We start from the raw sequence: 16,309 nt of genomic DNA, 5'->3' as shown, positions 1-16,309 counted from the left end.
TATAATAAAATCAGATTATGAACGGAATATTTAAAATTAGTTAATAAGGAATAATAAATCAACTTATATCTCTTTGAGTAATTTCAGTTTTCATTCAGGCTTCTATTATGTTTTCTAGTAGAATCTGCTTATTTAAGTATGTTTATGTGTAGGAACATAAATTAGATCGCTTGTTTTGTATATAAGTAGTTTAAATATTCTTTAGAAGTTTCAACTACTCTTTAAAATGTGTAGTGGGGATGTATAGAATGTTGATATAACTTATATTAGGAAGCCTAAGTATGTGAGGTTTATTTGTGTAAAACTATAGTTATTATAGATATTGAATTTAATGACAACTGTAATATGTTAAGCACATTATTCCATACATCATAGATGTGATTTTTTGTTGTAGAATCGGAAAGAATGCAATAGATTATATACTATATTTTAAGCAATTAACTAATTATTGTCATATTAATTAGTCAGCAGTAGAATTAAAATTAAATAGAATAAGAGGAGCAAGTGTATTTAATTATCATTAGTATTTTAAAGTCTCAGTTTTAAAGTAATTTTTTTATTTTATATGACTTGCTTCTTCATATTTATTAAATCTATAACTTTTAGTAGTTTCAGAATAATTCTGTTAATTAACAACACTGTAATTTTCTTTACAGTTTCAACTGAAAAAATGTACAGTTTAACGAAATAAAAAGAATGACATGAAATTAGACTGTCTATTACACTTTAGAGCAATGTTTATATATTGTCGTAAAAAAAATATTAATTTTCGTTTGAATTTATGATATTTTAAAAATTTGTTATGTTTTATAAAAATTGACTGAAATTGAAAAAATACAAATAGTTCTAATGGAAAAAAAGAGGTTATAAAGGGAAAAAATTATATTTATAAGTTGTCCTCATGTTCTCCTGAAATTTTTGTGAAAAATTTCGATACGTACTAATTTACACCTTTTTTTTTATTGTCTGTCTGTTATTTTCTAAAAGAGTATTAAAAAATACATCTAGGCATTGAATTTGTTAGTTTCTCAAGCATGGGAAAATAAAGAATATTGAATTTTTTTTTAATTAATAGTAAAGACAAGGAATAAATTTCTTAATACATTTTATATAACTACATTTTTAAAAAATTATTAGTTTAAAATAAGATTTTGTGGATTCGTTCTGCTTGAAAGGATTAAAATAGTTGAATAAAGTATACAAAAACTGTAATTATACTTTTATTTGGCTTTGTTTTTGTTTGTGAATTATTAATTGTTCATTACAGAAATGTATTTGTATAAAATGTACATGTAAAAAGGTTAACCTAGTGTCAATTAGTCTTCATAGAATTTTATGTTTGAAATCAACTTTTGGCTACAGTCTTGAAAGTCTGACTATTAACAAGGAAGACCAGAAAGCAAAATGATGACTATTGATGTAAACAGCTCCATCAATTTTATTATTGTTTTGGTTCCCATACTGATGAAGAACTCCACCACATTACTCTCATCAATATGACCATACCAGAAATAAGAATTTCACTGAAATGTATTTGTAACAATTTTTTCATATTTATGTATTTCTCTTTAGTGGAATTTGTCTCCCAGCATACATGTTGAATTAAAATGGGAAACAATTACTAAATTATAAAAGAAATTTCATGTCTCAAGATTTCTGTGCTTTCAATGCTTTAACTCCTGCTTTCTAATAAAAAGGTCTGTGCTTCATCGATTTTTTTTTTTTTTTTGTATAAAATGTTTTAGCTATATTTTAACATTAACTAATCTTTTTAAAAAATTTGGACAAATTTTTTGAGTTGATTATTTTGTTAGATTTTCTAATTTATGCTTTTATTTGTATTGGTGAATTGATATTTAGGAAAAAAAATTGCCCATGGTTGTATGAAAGAACTATATGTTATAGATGTATTAAATTTTTACCACATTGTTGTAAATTATGACTATAGCTATCTAGTTTTCCAGAGAAAATTATGTACTATAAATTAAAATATACAGTAACATGCTAAAGAAATTGCTAAGTTCTTATGAAATGTTTCATGTTATTTTATTATACCTAACCTTTTTTTTTTAGGAAAAGATTTATAGTGTCAATTGCAAATTTCTCATATTTTTGGGACACTTGCTCATCTGACAGTAAACATGATATTTTTAACCATGTTTGTTATTCTTTTAGCTATTCATTTCCCTTAGAAAAATTGAGCAGAGAAAGTTATTTGTACTTTTATTACTAGTGCAAATGCTTTCCAGGGACTAAAAAGCATAAGAAAGTTTCATCAATGTTTTTTTTTTCCTCCCCCTCTAAATATTTCTATGTAATAAAATAAAATTTATATTCAATTCATAGGTTAATTTATTTTTACTTTTCTAGAATTTTATTGCATTAAACAGTCTGAAAAAATTATTCAGTAATTCTTTTCAAATAAAATGTTTTAACATGGTTGTCATAATTTGATCATAAATTTGTTTCACGTTTTTTTATTCAATATATTAAAACAGCATTTGACATACTGTGAAATTAAGTATTTGAATCTTTTTTAAATAAGATATCTATTTTTTTTTATAGATAGCAGTTGTTATAGGTAATATTTTATCTGATAGAATGTTTTCATGATATTAAACTTCATAATACAACATTTTTTATAGAAATAATTATTTTTTTTAAATCTATGATAAATAAAAATAAAAAATTATAAGTTGGTAACAATGTTAGGCATTAAGGGTAAGTATTTTCTGTCTGAAAATTGCATTGATTGTTATTTAAGATATGAAAATTTTCTTTTATAATTTTATGATCTTTAAAATAAATGACTTAAAAAATGTAAATTAAGTCATGCTTATTATTTTTAGATCTTGGGTTGTCTGCTATTCAAGATTCCCCTTTCATGGCATTTCATTCAAAATCGGGAACATCATCTGTCCAGCTTATAGTGGAAGAAAATAAACAGTTTCAATTTCGCATGTTTACATGTTCAGTATGTCATAAAAAGTTCAGTCAGAAAGCTAATCTTCTTGTTCATTTTCGAGTCCACACTGGTGAACGTCCATTTAAATGCACAATTTGTAATAAAGGTTTCTCGACAAAGCAGAATATGTTAAAGCATTTTACCACTCATGATGTACTAGGTTAAAAGTGTATTGTGTGGTATTTTTATGCTGTGTCTGTAATTGTGTATACTGTTGGATAGACCAAAATTTTGTGAATGTGTTTCAAATTCTTCTACAAGCTATTTAAACTGCTTTCACAAAGTATTGAGATTGGCACTATGTTAATATATATTATATGTACAGGGTGGTTATAATTCCACTTTCAAATGATCATAAAAGGAAAACTACTGGACCAAATGTTATCAAAGTTGGTAATAGTTTAAAGGAGAAAATAAAAATTTCTTTTCTTGTAAAAAAAGTTCAAAAACTCACCACCAGGGGAGGTGTGCTGTATGCAATATTGTTAGACAAAATAGGACATGAAGACATCTGTTTAAAATATGTTTAATCATTTGTGAAATGCATTTGCAAAGCATGTTCGATGTGTGTTATGTCAAAAAACACAGTTTATGGTGATAATCTCAGGAATCTGGCGGAATTGAAAGATGCAATACTCTGACATAATATGCTAAAACTACTGTTGAGAATGCAGTAACTGACACTGACATAATATGCTAAGACTACTTTTGAGAATGCAGTAATGCATTTTAACTTGCTTTCAGAAAATGATGGGTGTCACATTAAACATGCTTTGTAACAAGTTTTAGAAATGATTAAACACCTTTTAAATCGATTTAAACCAATGCCTTCCTTCATACACTAATTTACTTAACAATATTGCATACAATGCCATTTCTCCCCTAATAGTGATTTTTTTTTTTTTTTTTTTTTTGCCGAAAAGAAATTTTCATGACCTTTTTTAAACTATTACCAAGTTTGATAACATTTTGTCCAGTAGTTTTCTTTTTATAACCATTTCAAAGTGGAACTTCAATTATAACCTCCCTGTAAATTATATAGATTCAGAAATTCATTTGTTCCCCTTTACCTCTTAGTGGACAGGTCTGACAATTTTCCTTTTTATTGTTCATTCAAAAGTAGTATTTTGAATTATTCTAAAAATGTTTGTTCTAGATGAATCTACTTTATTATCATTAGCAAAATTTCTGAAACTTAATTAGTTAAAAAACTTACTACTATTACAAAATTTGTACTTTAAGATTTATTTCTATATGTCAGATGCTTTTTATGATAAGATGCTAGTTCTAGATTTAGAAATTATACTCTCCAATTATATTTTCTCCTGAACTTTTTTCTAAAACATTGTATTTTAAAAGAAATGTGATTAATTAATAGGTTATTACATTTTAGAATTCTGTCACTAACCTTTCAATGCAAGGAACTAAATAAATTAAATTTTTAAAAAATTTATCAGGTTATATTAATTAGCTGCTTGAAAAGATTATTACTAATTATTATTATTTACTAAGTATTATATGTTTCAGTTACCATACATCAACCCTCTCTAGCCATTGTTAAACTTTTAGGAACATTTTATTTTCTATTTTGTTAAATTCATTCTACATTTAAATTAATGATGATAGAGTGGTTTTTTTTTTTTTTTTTTTTTTTTTCCCCTCTGCTTTTCTTTTCCTAATATAACTGTAAATTATGCAGCTTGCTCATGATGTAAGTTATCTTTTGGACAGTTATTGATTCAGTGCCAGAAAAAAAATGTCATATTAAATCAATGTTTAATTCATTCTTAACGTTATTTAACTAATAATAAATTATAAAGTAATTTTTAAAAATTACCTTATGTTTCTAATAATAAATCTGTTATATTTTACATGTTGCTTATGAATATTTTGTTAACTACATTGTTTCTTTTTAGGTCAAATTAAATTTTTTAAGGTTTGTTTTTCTCTAAAACAATGCTTTATGCAGGCCTTAAACATTTTTAAATTGATTAATATCTGATAAATTGATAACATTATTCAAATACATCTGTTTGTTTATTTTGTAATATTGTCCCTTTCAATTATTTTTAGACAATATAGAATTTTTAGCAAATTACCTTCTCCTATATTGTATTCATCCTTTATTGTTTCTCGGTATTTGTGCTTTATCCATAACTTTAATTTTTGTGAAGTTGTCTCATAATTTTTTACTTATTTGCATAAAAATGTACTTCACATTAAATTAAATTTTACTGTAAACATTGTGTATGTAAACCATTTCTCATAATTTGTTACTTATTTGTATAACAATGTACTTCATATTAAATTGAATTTCCAAAATTTACAACAATCTTTTGAAATTTTAATGGCTCAACAAATATATTATTGTTTCATTTCACTTCTTAGCTTGATTTTTTTTTTTTAATGCAGGGCTCTTTTATATACTAAAATAGTCATTTTCTTCTCTGTTTTCATGCCTGTTATTTTAACTGCATTATTGTAATATAAAAAAATTTCTTTTTCGCATTATTTAAGAGGTAATAAATTTTCATCAAAATGTGCAAAACTGATATTTGTAATTTTTTTTAAAGCTTATAATTTAATTTACCTTATGATGCCTCATCATAATACCTCATTAGATGTTAATTTTAAAAGATTGTTAGGAGTATCTTTTTCTTTGTCTCTGAGTTCTTTGCTGTTCTTTTTCATAAAATAATTATTGCAGTTCAATTTTCATTTTATTTGTTCCTGTAAACAAAAATAAAAATTTTGCAATTTTAACTACTTTCATGGAAATGAAGAATAAGCAATATCAGTTTGCATTTAGTTTATATGACTTATCTTTTAAGATATGTTTTTTTTAAAGCAGAATGTATTGCATTGATTAATTATTCAAATAAAGATTAGTTGGTAAGATTTGCATCGGTACTGAATCCTATTTTATGCATAATTATTAAATTAAATGATAGTTGTATGAAAATGAGCAAAATAATCTAATCTAATCTTACACTAATTATGATCTTACATTCAATATAATCTTAAGTTTCTGTTCAAAATGTGAAAATCGCAGTAGAGTAACAATTATTCGTTGCATTTTTTCTCCTGCTTCGTATTTGTTGTTTACATTTAAAGAAAATTATTGACGCTTTGATCAATCTCTAATGGAACAATCTCAGAGTAAAGTTGTTGCATGGCTGCCTACATCTAAAATATGTGATGCTCTTGAAGACTATAATAGCTTTGAAGATTTAGAAAATTCATTTAATTTTCATTCATAAAAATTGTACTTAAATGTTTTTTTAAATGTATATATATTTTTTATGTTATTGCTTTGCATTTGGAAATATTCATGTTTATAAATTTTAATAATTGTAATTTTTATCAAAATATATGTTAATTCATTATTCAACCCGTTTTTTAAAGAATTATAGAAAAAATTATTATTTTAATTCTTTTATCTGCTTCATTCCCCAATTTCTTTCATTTTCAAATGATTTTCACTTTTGACATTTGTTATTGCTGAATTACGAAAAATATATATTCTACCGTATATGAAAATGAGAAATAGAATATTTTATATCAGTGCTAGAAATTGTTATTTTGAAATATTTAGTGCAGGTTAAATTTGAAAACTGTTCATGCTGATTTATGCAACATTTAAATTTAGCTTTGCACAAGAAAACATTTCTTTATTTTATTTTATTTTCTCATAAGTTAAATGTCAGCATGATATTTTGTGACACTTTTTAATCAAAACTTTCATTAATTATTGTTTGTAATTTTCAGGTTTCAGAAAGCTATTTAAAGCAGATCCTTATCATCCAGAAATAAGGAAAACAGCTTATGCATGTTCATCTTGTTCATATTCAACAACCCATAAGTCTCATATGCAGAAGCATGTTCGAATACATACCAAAGAACGGCCATTTATGTGCACACATTGTTTTAAATGCTTCTACGCAAAAGAAAATCTTACTACTCATATAATAACCCATTTTAAGAATAAAGATTTTATCTGATAATGAAGATGGTTTTCTTTTAAATTTTCTAAAATTATCAGTTTCACTATTTTACTTTTAAAAATGTTGTTTAAAATAATTAGCATAATAAATAAAAAACATTATTCAAAATTTTGCTTGTTTTATTAAGTAATCATAAAAGTCTGTCATTCAAATGTATAAAACTTATTTGGGAAAAGCAGATGAGATTATTATATTTCTACAAAATTTCACTGTAAATTGTTTTTGTGTACATATATATGTATCCTTCAAATTCTTTCTATCAAGATACTTTTTTCAAAGTTAAATTTTCTAACATACAAGAGCAGTTCTGCCTGATAGACTTGCTAACCTACTGATCAATTTTCATTAAATTCTTTATTAACCAATTGAATCTTTATACTGATAGGCCAGCAAGGACCAAGGCACATCATTGCTGTCAGGAAGTATGATTTGTCTTCCATTTCATGTTCTTGAAACTACTCGATCACTCTTAAGATTGTAGTTGCAAGGGTATAGAATTATGTTGTGTTACATATATGTTTATGTAGTTGTGAATTATAAAGTCTTAACTTATGATATTTAATAAATTTGTTAACTTCAAATGAAATTTAGATTTTTTTCCCCTCTGTAGTTTATATGTCTCTAATTGAAACTGTAAAATGGATATATAAATATTATTTACAAATTTTTATTTTTCTATTTGTTAACTATTTTGACTTATAAATTTTTGAATGAAGTAATAATTATATTTTGACTTATAAATTTTTGAATGAAGTAATAATTAATAATGAATTGGGATAATTTTTGAATATAATTGTATGAATAATTTTTAAATGCAAAATGAGCCATGAGCTAGACGGGTTTATATTTAGTAATTATCCAAATTAGATCATTTTATTAAAAAAAAAAAAAAAAAAAAAAAAGAACCAACTATAGTTGAATTGCTTTCCATGAAATGCTTCAAACAATATCTGCTTTTCTACATATAAAAAAAATTTAAGGTATGTATGATAAATCTTATATGTGCTCTTCTCCTTTCATATGTAAAACTTGCAGAGGTTAATCATCAGAGTGTATTAGTCTTTTACTATCATAAAATTTTGCATCACTTTTATTTATTTATTCTTCCTTTTGGTTTGCTTTTAAAGATATTATTTTGTTATTACAAACCTTATTTATTCTATTTCTCAGCTCATTTGTTCATTAACTTATTACATTGATCCTTATTTATTAATTCAAGTCTGGATTGCAAATATTTTTGTTTTGAATTACTTAAATTGATTTAACATTACCAAAACAACCCATATTAAAAATCATATCATGTCTATTTGTTTTTGCAATATGAAATATGTAACTTACATTTTATAAGTAATAAATTATAATAATGACTTTACTTAAATGTGCTCATTTGTTCATCCAATCTCTTCTTTATTTATGATGGGAAATAAAGTGTTTCTATTATTAAATTTTTGTAACAATAAATGATTAAAGTCAAAACATTCTTATTATGAAAATTATTGAGAAAAACAACTGTGAGTCATAAGAATATCAGATCTGTGCGATACTTATTTCCAGAAGATAAAAAATAAATGTGGTAGAAAAGTTCCAAAAATGAATTGTATGGAAAGGTTGGAAAATAGCTAATAGTGTAAACATAAATATTAAGACTATTAAAATATAAAAGTAGTGATACCAATTCAATTAAATTTTTATAGTTGAGTTGTATAAATAAAGAATTTTCTAAGACCTTCAAATATTGTAGTAATGGAATATCATATCTTTTTTATTTCTGTCATATGCATTGTTTAAAGGAATAACTATTTAATTCTGCTTCCTCAGTCTTTCGGGTTGATTGATTTTTAAGTATTTGAAGATCAATGTAATTTTTATATGATAAAATCAATAGCTATAGGCTAATCTTAAAATTAAATGAACCAACAAGCTAAAAATAACAAGTAGCTGTATGTATTAGTATTATGTAGTTGGTATGAAAACTGCCTTCTTTATGTATTACTATTTTTAAATATGAAATTAATTATTTCTTATAAATTGTCCAAAATATTCATTGTTATCTTATTAATAATGAAAATTAATCACTTTGGCAGTTGTGGTATTTGCTTTATATGGTTCATGCAGTGAAATTAATATATATTAAGGGGAGAAATGCCTGGAAAATGGGGTTAAAAATCATTGAATTGATATTAAAAATTGCCTCATAGAAATAGTGGTTTATCATACATGAGCCTCATAAAAATAAAATAAAGGGAATGGCCCTAAACCAAGTATTATTATTATAATTGCAACTTAAGAAATTGATCAGAATTTTACAATATTAGTAATGATATAAATTTGCAGATAATTTTATGATCAGGTGGGTTTCTGTATTCATTTCATCATTATCATATCTAATTTACCAGTTAGAAAGAATATGCTTCATTGGTGTTTTCTGTAAAAATTTAAAGTTCATAGATGCAATCAATTCCTGTTGCATTTTTTTATTAAATGTCATGAATACAATTTCAATTTATATATGTGTGTTAATTATTATATATTACTTTGTATCAAATATTATATTGTTGCTTATTATGTTTGTATTTTTTTAGGTTTTAAAAAGATCTTTAAAACATTTCCCGATCGTCCTGAAATTAAGCATACAGCATATACATGTTTATATTGTTCATATTCAACTGTACAAAAAGGTCATATGCAGAAGCATGTTCGAATTCACACCAAAGAACGGCCATTTTCTTGTTCACATTGTAACAAAAGCTTTCATGCCAAAGAAAACCTTACTGCTCATATGATTACCCATTTTAAGAATCTTGTCAACTGTTAATAGAGAAATACATCTTGTCAGAAGTTTGTAATTTACCAGTAGATTTTTTTTGTGTGTTGCATTATCTTATGAAATTTTGTTCATATTTATTAATAAAATAGTTTTTTGAAAAATTGAATTCAAATGAAATAATTTTTAAATTATACTCTTTTTTACTTTAGTAGTTATTCTAACAATTAGTTTCTAGAATATTTTATTTTGTATCATTTTATCTAGGAAAACTTATATTATTAGCTCTATTTCAGTGTTGATTATTATTATTATTTCTAAGTCAATATTTCATAATTGTTTTGTTTTCAAATAATAGTCTCAAAAATGAATTTCTGCTTAATTTTTTTCCCTCCTAAGTAAATTTGGATTTTTTTTTTATTGTGGTTGCCCATTCTAGTTTTTTTTAAGTATTAACATTTATTATAAATTTATGTTGTATTTTTGTTCTTCTGTATATTATGTTGAATATAAAAAGAAGTAAAAAAAATCAAGTGCACAGATGTTTTTATAATTTTCTTAGTTCTTTTCATTTGCAAATTGTGTTATTATTCCACTTTTATTATTAATTTATTTGTAAATTTTGAAATAAGTTGATTGACTGTTTATAGAATTGGTAACAATGAATTATGTATATTCAGTAGGATTTAATAAATTAAAAATAAGTTATTCTAAAACTTTGTTATTTAGATGTGAGAATAACTAAATTTTTTTGTTAATGAAATATTAATAATAGTAGAATTTTTTTCCTTGTACCATTAAATAAAATAACTGTTTATACAAAGAAATTGGTGACTGACTTCTTGCAAAAGTGTTTTCATTATTGAATAATTATTTCAGTTGCTATTTTTTTTATTATTTTTTGCTATAAGAAATATAGTACCATTTGATGCATTTACTGAAATGTAGAAATATATGTAATGATATTCTAAATTCTAATTTAAATCTTAATTTCTTAATTTTTATCTTAATTTGACTCATATTAACTTCATTCTAAAATGTTCTCTTATTTCCTGATCCAATTCCACCTTTTAAATTTAATTACTGCTACACAAGCTCTGTAAAACTGCTTTAATCAGCACTTTCATACACCAAGTAAAGAGATAAAAATCTGTCAACCTTAAAAATTCTTTTAAAAGATACGTAAATTCCCTTACCTAATTTGACACGTGCAAAGAAATCCCTGTCAGAATTTCATAGTATAAAATCGCTCGGGGAAAATATTTTGGTCTCTCTTTTGCTCTTATGTCATGCAAAACATCTCTTCATTGACATATGACTTGTCACTTCTTGCTTGTACATAAGTTATGTGTCCTGGGATGGAATAAATTGGAAATTTTAAAATTTCAAATTTTCTTCTCGGCTTAAAAAATATGTGTTTACATTTTGTATATATAACATATGCTAAATTTTATCAGAATTTCCAAAAGAATTAAAAAAATATTAGTTGGAGGATTTTGACATTTTGTAGATACATATTGCCATTCTTCTGAATTTCATTAAAATTAAGGATTCTGTTTGTTTTTTAAAATTCTTATTTATTTTTAAAGTAGTTATTGAACTATTAAAATTGACAACACTGAAAGAGATTTGACATCAAAATATCTATTGCATTTATCAGCTATTTTTCAGATTTTTCTTTTCTGTGATTTATTTGCATAAGTAAATTGTCTCTGAATGTTTCACATCATTTTTTCCATACTTCATTCATACATTGATATATTTTACATTGATTTTCAAAACTTTTTAATGGCTGTCATATTTCTGATAAGTGAAATTCAACAATTAAGATAATTATATCAATTAAAGTTTATGATTATTGATCCTTCTTCCCTCTAAGGGCTTATTATGTATGTTGAGCTGATATTTGTTTAATCTGTCATGGTTTAAATACCTTTATATTGTATTGTATGGAGGGGTTAAAAAAGGTTGCAATTCTAACCTGGATATCAGACTCAACCTACAGTTGCATATTTTAGAAGAAGTTATTTTTATTTCTTTTGCATTTTTTTAACCTCATTCTTAATATCTGTAAAATTAATTTCTTTATTAATTATATTTGCATGCCATTATTGTATTAATAGTCGTGATAAATTAGCCTACTATAAAATTAATATTATAATTATATATTTTTAACTATAATTTATTTAGTGGGAATTAAGTAACTTTAAAAATATTTTATTTAGATAAAATTAGGGATTTTTTTTTCCTTTCATTTCATACTTTAAACTAAGAAAAAAACAGCAAATTTAACTAACTTTATATATATTGTCAGTTTTCTTGCGATTGATTGATTAAATTGTTGACGGTCTGTTGATTAATTTCTTTGTAATAATTGTGACATGCCTCTTAATTTTGATGGTTGATCAATATGATATTGATAACATATATAAATATCACTCATAAAACACAAAAAAATTATTGTGTGATTGCCATTATAATTCAACATGAAGGTTTTAAAATCATGACTGATTTTTTTATAGTTTCTCATTTATAATTTTTGTCCTATTAATAATTTTCAAAATTGATTATGTTTAAAAAATCACCTTAAAATTTATTAATTAACATCTTTAAAGTAGCATTTGTTATGATGTAATTTTTTATACTGATTTCCATCGTTCAGAAATTTATTTTATTTATTGCAACTTTGCTTGTATTTTAGGTCATCTTGAAATAATGGAAAGCTGTAAAAAGTTGAGTTTCTGTCCATATTGCCCATATGCTACAGCTCACAAGGGCCATATGCAGAGGCATAAGCGCATTCATACTAATGAGCGCCCTTTTGTTTGTGTTGTCTGCCATAAAAGATTTAATAGGAAAGATCATGTTTTAAGCCACATGAAATCTCATTCTAAAGAATTGCCATATCCATGCCAAGTTTGTTCTCATCGATTTTATACAAAAAATGATATGTTGAGACATTTTGCCGAGCATTTTGCTGACAATACCAGTTCTGATGCTTAAGCAGTTTTTCTTTCTTCTGATATGTTTGGTTTGTGCTCTCTTGAACATATGCAACCTTATTTGCATGCTTTTATTTCTAACTTAATTGAAATATAAAATAATTCATTTATTAATATTTTTTAATATTGATTTGTTGTATTTTTGTTGTTGTTGTTGCATGCAATATTTTCTTTTTTGTTAAGAATACATTTGTAAATTTTACAAGTTTTTTTTCTTTTCAAATATATTGAATAGTTTGCATTTTTTTTAAATATAATTTGTTGTTTTATTTTTAATTACTGGTGGGTTTTTTTTATTATTATTATTGTTATTATTTCATAGTACTTTGTACCGAGAGCATTTTACGCTTCAGTTTAAAGGAAAAAAATTGTTTTTATCCATAGATGACTAATATTTATTCAAAGCATATTTAAATCAAGATAAATAAAGCTAATTGGAAGTTAGTTATTCAATATTCGATTGATCTGAATTTTGATTACATTTTATATACTCAAATGCATCTAATCGTACTTTCATATAAAGCATGTTTGAAGTATATAATTTAAGTAAAACTGGATTAATAATTTTGATGTTTGATTGATTTTGCATGTGATGAATTTATTAATGTTTTTTTTATACTGATGATCCATAGTTTATAGCAAATTTGTTTTTATCCATAGTTTATAACAAATTTGTTTCTATCCATAGTTTATAACAAATTATTTTTTATCCAAAATAAATTCAAATCAAGTTAAATAACGCTAATAAAGAGTTAGTTATTTAATATTCAATTCATCTTAACTGTGATTATTAATCTTTGTTACTCTCAAATGCATACAAGATTGTTTAAATAACTTGTAAATGTTTAATAATCTGATCCATGTTTATATAAGAAAAACTGGATAGCTAATTATAATGTTTGATTGATTTTTCATGCAATGTATATATGAAAGGTTTATGCCTCAATACTGATGAACTGTTTTAACCTCTGAATGTTGGAGGAATCAAAACATTTTTTAATTAGATGTTTTTGTGTTCTTGAAATCTCAGTAATTAATACTGAGTGTTGTTGTCTAAAATTGTTTTTCCCTGTTATTATTGGATTGTTTCTAGAAATTGTCATTTTGGAAACATTTTTTGAATCTATACAACAATATTTTTTTTTTAAATGTAGTATGGGTTTACAGTATTAATTTTTATTTATGTTTTCGAATGCTTATACAAATGATTCTGTTTTATACAAATAAATAATTCTGTAATAGTTGATATCTTAAAATTAGCATAATATACACCATAAAGCGCTTCCTTTTTCTTTTTTTTTTTTCTTTTTTTTTGCCATCTGATTTTTGAAGATTATTTTGCCAGATAACATCTTGCATCATATTTCAGTAAAACAACTTTGATTCTATCATTAATACAATGCTATATGAATTTAATTTTATTAAAAAATCAAAATGCTTATGATGTTGTCTCAAAAGTCTTTAATATGATAGTACCGTAAGAGAAATTAGTCAGTTTTTTTCATGTATATTTCCATTCTATGGACACTATATGTATTGAAAGTTTGACAGCATTTTTTCTCAACAATATTTGTTATGGATCTCTTCAAGTATAAGTCATAGACATAAATATAAGTCATAGATATTTTATGATTTTATAAAATAAGTTTATGCAATCAAAGCACTTGAAAAGAGTATGAGATTAAGTAATTCTGGTATGAAATTTTCCATTTCAGCTATATATTTTTGTTTTGTTAACTGTGGTATGAAATGTATTTCTTTTTTTATTATTAATTATTTTATGTTAAAATATTACTATTTCAGGGGTGAAGATTGTAAATAGCAGAATCATTATTAAAAGGATTAATTAAAAATACAGTAATTGATTCATAATAATTATTTTCATTATAATATATTTATATTTTCATCTTTTCTTAAATTATGCTGTAAAATATATTTTGGTCAGCATTGTTATTATGTGGTTAAATTGTAAATGTTTTTGTTAGATTTTAAGGAGGGATTCTCTATTTAAGTAACTGTGGATAAGCTTTAATTTTCTGCCTTATATCATGTTATAATATCAAATTCCCCATTATGTTTGACAAAAGAAAAGAATCATTATAACTGGTATGTGATATTTGATGCCATTCCAAACTCTTTGAAAAAAGTCTTTTTCTTATTCAGATGGGATTATTTTCTTCTAATTTGGAAGAAACACTCTAGTTTTAAAAGAGGGTCTGTAACTATTATTAATTGATAAAGTTATTATTAATTGATTTCTATAATAATCAAATTATTAAAAAAAGATAAATGCATTTTAAATATATCCAAATTAGGTCTGTATGGTAATATGAGTTTTAAAAAAAAATTATTGTTAATCCAGTATGTGATATATACTGCATTTATTTTTATATTTGTGTGTGTATATATATATATATATAGTTTGTGTTTGTGGAAAAAATAGTCACAAACTTGTGGTCAAGTGCAGTCATAAATGAACAAAAGTGGCAGTTTTAAAAACTAAGAAATCTCGGATTGCATCAAATGGTAAAAATGGAAACATGGACTCCATAAAAGGCATGCTTCAAAAGAAAATGTAGAATAGATTTCTTTCTAAAGTCTGATGGACTTTCAAGATATCAACCATAATAGATTTTAGTTAATATCCTCGCCAATTGTAATTTTCCATGTTTTTAAATCTACCTTTCTAGTGTGAATAATGTCTATACTTCAACTCACTTTATTATCCATAAATTGTTTATTAAGTCAAAAGAACTAATAACTGATCAGAATCTCAAAATTTTGTTAACATTTTGCAGTATGTTTTCAAATTAAATGTCTAGACAATGATTGCCTCTAACTCATTAAATACCTGCTTTGTGGTGCTCCATCGCTGATTGTGCAAGAATTAATAATGGATTTATATTGAGATATCTTTTCAATCTCTGATATAAATCTGTGAGCAGTTTGCTTAGCAAACCATTGAGACATTTTTCTTGCATGAATTCCATAAATGATTTGACTAAAAATAGCATTGTTTGGCATCATACAATTATCCATCCCACCAAGATACCAAATTTTGTTGGTGTGTTAAATTTGATAATCATATCCCTATCTAGAATCAGAATATTTATAATAGTGTATTGTTAATTTTTTTCTAAATTTTGAAAGAAAAATAAAACGGTTTAAGCTATGTGAACCAACTTCAGATCTTAAACTTCATTGGAACACAATTAGATTGCATTGGAAAATAAATAGCAGATTATTTTCTGCAATGTGTTTCTTTTCTAGGTAGGTAGAAACTCAACAAATTACATATTGCATTTTGATCTATGTATTTTAATTTATGGCTTTTTCATTTATCAAATAAATAATGCTATATTTTTATAAGTAAAGCTTTATATATATATGTAATAATTCTATAGTTCTTGTTGCTAAAATAAATACCTTGGGCTCTGAAACATTTTTATTTAATCGTATTTTCCTTTTGCTTATATTGCTTATTTTGAATATTTCATTACATTTTGCTTTTATATTTTATTTTCAGAGTTATATAGTGGGGTCTTTTTTTGTGTTTTGGAATAATATCAATTAC

General features: G+C 24.4%; 1 protein-coding gene across 1 annotated transcript; it reads left to right on the top strand.

Moving 5' to 3' along the window:
- The first annotated feature begins 2,705 nt into the window (after positions 1-2,705).
- LOC129971730 (oocyte zinc finger protein XlCOF15-like) lies at positions 2,706-12,736 on the top strand. The gene is made up of 3 exons (XM_056085707.1): positions 2,706-2,721; positions 2,850-3,035; positions 12,435-12,736. Exons 1-3 carry the CDS (start codon positions 2,706-2,708, stop codon positions 12,734-12,736), a joined length of 504 nt encoding a protein of 167 aa, XP_055941682.1.
- The last annotated feature ends 3,573 nt before the right edge of the window (positions 12,737-16,309 follow it).

The sequence above is a fragment of the Argiope bruennichi genome, chromosome 6 (genome assembly GCF_947563725.1).
Source record: "Argiope bruennichi chromosome 6, qqArgBrue1.1, whole genome shotgun sequence".
In the NCBI taxonomy this organism is placed as follows: Eukaryota; Metazoa; Arthropoda; class Arachnida; order Araneae; family Araneidae; genus Argiope; species Argiope bruennichi.
The sequence above is the reverse complement of the archived record's forward strand: the minus strand, read 5'-3'. Positions and strand labels throughout refer to the sequence as shown.